The sequence below is a fragment of the Telmatherina bonti genome, assembly GCF_933228915.1.
Source record: "Telmatherina bonti genome assembly, chromosome: 13".
NCBI classification, from domain to species: domain Eukaryota; kingdom Metazoa; phylum Chordata; class Actinopteri; order Atheriniformes; family Telmatherinidae; genus Telmatherina; species Telmatherina bonti.
In genome coordinates, this window is record NC_136611.1 from 34,777,094 (window position 1) to 34,781,984 (window position 4,891).

Here is a 4,891-nt window from a genome sequence, read left to right on the forward strand (position 1 = left end):
AAAGGCAACATCTGCAGTGTCAAAGGTCACGTCAAGGATCAGTTTGTCCCCCTGAAGAGAGGCCAGGAAACCAGGAACGTTGTTGTTCTTATGTTTACCTTTTCTAACACACAGAAGATGGTTGGAAGTAAAAACTTCTTTGCATTTTGAGGCTCTAAACTCCACATTTTCCCACAAACTGGGACGATTGTGGCCTGCTCCCACCAATGGAAACGTCTGCCTCTTGATGGCGATTTGTGTCCATCTTGTACATTGTTGGATCAAACACTTTTGGTGCGACTTAGACACATCGTAGGTATTGTATCCCAGGTTCATTGGGTGTTTGGAGTCTCACAACAGACATCCTCACCGAGGCGACCCAACCAGGGTTGATCAAGCCGCAGCTTGTGTCTGAGTACCATAAAGACATGATAGAAAAACGCCACACACAGTTAAAAGCCGTAAACAGTGAGACTTCTCTGAAGCGCTTGTTGTGTTTTTTGCAGTTTAATGGTTGTTGTGATCTACGAATCTTACATTTGACTCCTGATGCTGGACTAGCATAGCATTTACACAAGCTAACACGCTACAAGCAGCAGAACAGCAGTTTCGTCGGCTACGGTAACATGCTGTTTTTTCATTTGGAATTAATCATTCGAAATTAACGTAATCTCCACGAGTTTACATGAAGATAATTCCGAATGGAGGTTTACATGAAACACGTCCTGACTTAATTCCTCTTTAGAGCGGCGGGTTGGGAAGGGTTCTGATTGGACAGAGGGTCCACGTGACGTATGACGTATACCGGAAATAAACAAAGTTGGCTCCCTGCTTCTCGTCTTTTCAGTTGTAACTTGTAAAAACTCCGTAATAAGAACCAGTTTCCCCGCTATTTTTATTATAAATGTGAAGTAGCAGCTCAACACCAGCATACTACTTCACTTTCTGCAGCAACTGAGAAGGAGAAGAAAGATAGACCACCGAACACGGGAGGCAAAACAACGCCTCCATCAGGACAGGACAAGGTAACGAGCATGCTCAGAACGAGCGGAGTTAACTTAGAGTGGAATGAAGGTTTACATGACAGAGGAATTAAATAATTTGGAATTAAAATGCGATTAAACCAGACACTTTCTGAATAGAAATTAGCATTAGGAATTCAGTGTTTACATGGACATTTTTAGTCACTTTAAGGCGGAATTAACTTTTATTTGGAACTAAACAGGAATTAAAACTTCTATGGAAACGTAACTGACATGTAGGCAACATAAACAATTAAAGTAACAAGCATCTGGCTTTAAAAGCTCTTCACAACTTAAGAAAACTCAGTGAGTTGAACGATTTTAAGATGAGAATGTGCTGCATGACATCGGATGCACAAACCAGCGTCGGTGGGCGACACCGTCCTGCTCCAAGCACTCGGCTGGACTTCTCCTGCACCAACAGTGGACACCTTGACAACATCTTCCTCTTCATCATGCTTATAAAAATACCTTTCCATATTCTTGTGTCTTCACACAGTGTGAGGCGGAGGAGCTCAGGCAATTACACTCATCTCCATGTGTTAATATGATTAATTAGCAGGAATAAACACTTTCCTACGACACAGGCTACATGGCGAGCCACACACCTGCAGAAGCTCCGATAAAAGACAACGCCTCGTGGCAGAGAGCTTTTTCATGAGACCTGCTAATTGGCATCTGAAAACGTTCTGGCTAATTAGGAGCAGGCAGATGAGGCTTGATTAGTTTGAATGCGAAGTGTAACTTGTGGTGCGGTGGGACCGGGGAATGTGCCGAGGTTTTATTTCTTTGCCATCACGATACCAAGATAATTGTAATTGTGATCATTTGCATACGTTAATGAATTTGCGTGACGCTTCTTGATCAGACGTGGAATAAATAATTGATGCGGTATCAGCACCGACCATGACAAGTGGGACGTTTTGAAATAGCTAAGCGCATTAAGGTGCGGGTTTGATGGCTGCCAGGCAAGGTGTGAAAGTAGAGCAGATGCTATCGCCTACTTCCTGCACTCCACCGCCGCTATCACACAAAGATTAGCTCCCAACCTCCGCTGGCATGCCGAAGCTTTAAAGTTTTTCCCGTAGCGTTGGAAAGGCATGCCGAATTAGATGCAGCTTGAGAAAAGCCACGCAGAGTGTGGCACAGAACAAAGAGCCATGATGGGAAACAAACCGGGCTGTGTGGGAGCTTTAATTGGAACATGGTAAACAGTAAATACATCAGATTGCTTCAAATGCCCTGGATGTAGAAGGGGCCACTCCCCTTTAATTAGCCTGCTTTCAGATTAGGCTTTATTAGAGGCAGGCAGCCATCCAGCCAGTCAGCCACAGGATATGCCCCAAGTTCAGCCTGCCAGGAGCTCCAGCAGCAGATACACGGCTCATGTTTAATTGCTTCTGTAAATGGTCAGAGCTCAAGCCCCCTAATTCCATTCCTCGGGGTAATCAGGCATGTTTTCACCATACAGGGTGAAAGACAGTGAGAGAGCCGCTAGCATCCACCAGGCTAGGTACCGCGCAGCGACCTCAGGTGGCTTCGGGAAGGGGAAAACCGCTTTAATGGGATTCTCTGCTTTTATCCCCACAGTTTGTTTTCTCAACACACTGCACAGGCATCTGACGAAGAAACAGCACAGAAGGAAAAAAGCAAAAACAGCAAAAGCACACTGGAGCATTTCACTTCTTTGCACAGGATGTGCACCGACGACAGCAGCCGGTTTCCTCCAGAACTTTCTGCTCGCCGTTTAAACGTATACACCCGCCTAAAACCCACACAAGATCTCTAGGTTATCATACACAGCAGCGAGATCAGGAGGCCGTCAGGAGAGGCAACGCAACATGGCGTCAGCGAGTATTTTACAGCAGTCCAGCGAGCGTCCGTCTTCTCCCGTCCTCACAAAGACGCTGCTGTCCTCCAGCTTCCCGTCGGTCCTGAAGGCGCCTTTGGGACGGTGCGCTCCACATTTAAGTCACTTCAAACACTGAGCAAAACAGAAACAGGGCCTTGCAGAGAGGAGACGCGCCGAAATCTGCATCAAACTCCGGGAGAAGAAGGAAAACAAGGCGGGGAGGCGGCAGGGAGGCTCCACGACGACAACAGTGACAGAAGCAGGACAGGAGGTATGAAGGACGGGAGGAAGGAGAGACTGCGACCCTTCAGCACACCTGTGAACGGGATGGGGGGGTGGGGGTTACATTAACACGTCTTAAAACACGATTTACTGAGAATTCAGCAGGAAGAAACTCATAAAAGTGAGAAAACAGGTAAAAGATGACGTTCATCGTGGTTTCTGACTGTAAACAGGTCGTTGCATGTTTACCTTCTGGTCTGTCAGCACAGAGCTGCTCTGAAGCGGCGGCAGGTGGCTGCTGAGCAAGGCAGCGCCAGGCCGGTCGTGCTCGCAGAAGATCGTACCGTTGATGTAATGGAAGCGATCGCCGGGCATCAGTCGGTTTCTACAGGTGGCGCAGCTGAAACACTGCAAACAAACGAGAGAAAAGGTTGAAAAATATCTCAGGGATCTGAAGTCTGCAACCTTCAGGTGAGTGGAACCAGTATGGCGTTAAATGGAGCTGGTTTGGACTGGGAAGCTGTCAGAAATCCCAGTCCGTCTCTCCTGACATCTTCTAAAGCCAAATCCCAGCAGAGTGTGTGATGCCACCAGCGGGAGCCGAAGCACAACGCCGGACTCGTACCTTCAGGTGGTAAACGCTCCCCTGTGCCCTCATCACCATCTCGTTGGCTGGGATGGACTGGCTGCAGGCGCTGCACGCCCCGCTGTGCCCAAACAACCTGCAACCCAGCAGAACACACACGCTGCTCATCTCCTGCACCAGCCATGACAACTGCACCCCTCCAGCCCCTCCTCTCACCTGATGTAGTCGCTGCGACACAGAATCATGCCCCCCTTGCTGTAGCAGGTGGTCCCGATGTCCCCCAGCTGGGCTTGGCAGCAGGAACACTTGAGGCAGCGCGTGTGCCAGTAGCGCTCCATGGAGAAGAGCAGAAAGCGATCCGAGATCTTCCCCCCACATCCTGCGCACGAGCGGGGGGCCCCCGACACCTGGCTGTTCACCATGCTGATGTTGAGCCCCTCAGGCTCCTGGACAGAGTGGGAGAAACAAGAGTTGAGACAGGTGTGCCACGCCACGCCACGCCGCGCCACGCCGCGCCGACATGACGCACCAAACCCGGAGCTCAGGAGGAGTTCCTGTTTCTGTCAGACAATCCGTTCAGTCCTGAAGACAACACACATCCTGAATGGTGGACAACACGTCTGCAGAGTGAGGAAAGGCTCTGAAAAGTTTGCTGCTCTTTGTGTTTCTACTTCAAACTGCTCAGATTTCCCATTTTACCGCGCTTTCTGGGGGGGGCTCTCCTAGTTTTCCTCTGTTTACTGCCTTCATAAGGCTTTTCGGACATGATTTCAGAGCTTCCAGCTTAAAGGAAAACTGCGCGCGCGCGCACGGGAAGCAGGAGAAGAAGAGACGCGTTACCTTGTCGCTACAAAGCTCTTCCTGCCTGCGCGAGAACTTCTGACAAACAGGGCAGTGTGCTGGCAGGATCCTCAGGTTAGAGCTGGGAAGCAGACCTCATGGTGTCTCCATGGCTGAAAGAGGAGCAGCGCGAGGCAGGAGGAGGAGGCGGCGCGCGACAGGAACTCTCCAACATCCAGCTCTGGCGCTGGAAACCAGCAGAAAGACGTTTCTCTCCAGTCCAGATGTCCAGACACCAACACGCCACCTCTCTCTCCCAGTTTGACAGCGACTCTCTCCGCCAGATTGCGCAAGTGGCGCTTAAATGGCCAGCAGGGGACGTCGCGCCGCAGCCAATCAGAGAGCAGAGAGGCGTGTCCTCGTCAGGATGATTTATGAGTTTATAGTGGA

General features: G+C 49.7%; 1 protein-coding gene across 2 annotated transcripts; it reads right to left on the reverse strand.

The window, feature by feature from the left end:
* Positions 1 to 1,241: 1,241 nt before the first annotated feature.
* On the reverse strand, positions 1,242 to 4,765 carry lmo4a (LIM domain only 4a). Of its 2 annotated transcripts, XM_079252079.1 has the most exons (5): positions 4,502 to 4,765; positions 3,878 to 4,107; positions 3,701 to 3,797; positions 3,325 to 3,483; positions 1,246 to 3,169 (listed from the first exon to the last, which is right to left on the reverse strand). In XM_079252079.1, exons 2-5 carry the CDS (start codon positions 4,081 to 4,083, stop codon positions 3,161 to 3,163), a joined length of 471 nt encoding a protein of 156 aa, XP_079108205.1. In that variant the 5' UTR covers positions 4,084 to 4,107; positions 4,502 to 4,765; the 3' UTR covers positions 1,246 to 3,160. The 2 variants fall into 2 exon arrangements, with proteins under 2 accessions (XP_079108206.1, XP_079108205.1); XM_079252080.1 differs by lacking the exon at positions 4,502 to 4,765 and having other exon boundaries at positions 1,242 to 3,169; positions 3,878 to 4,103.
* Between the last annotated feature and the right edge of the window lie 126 nt (positions 4,766 to 4,891).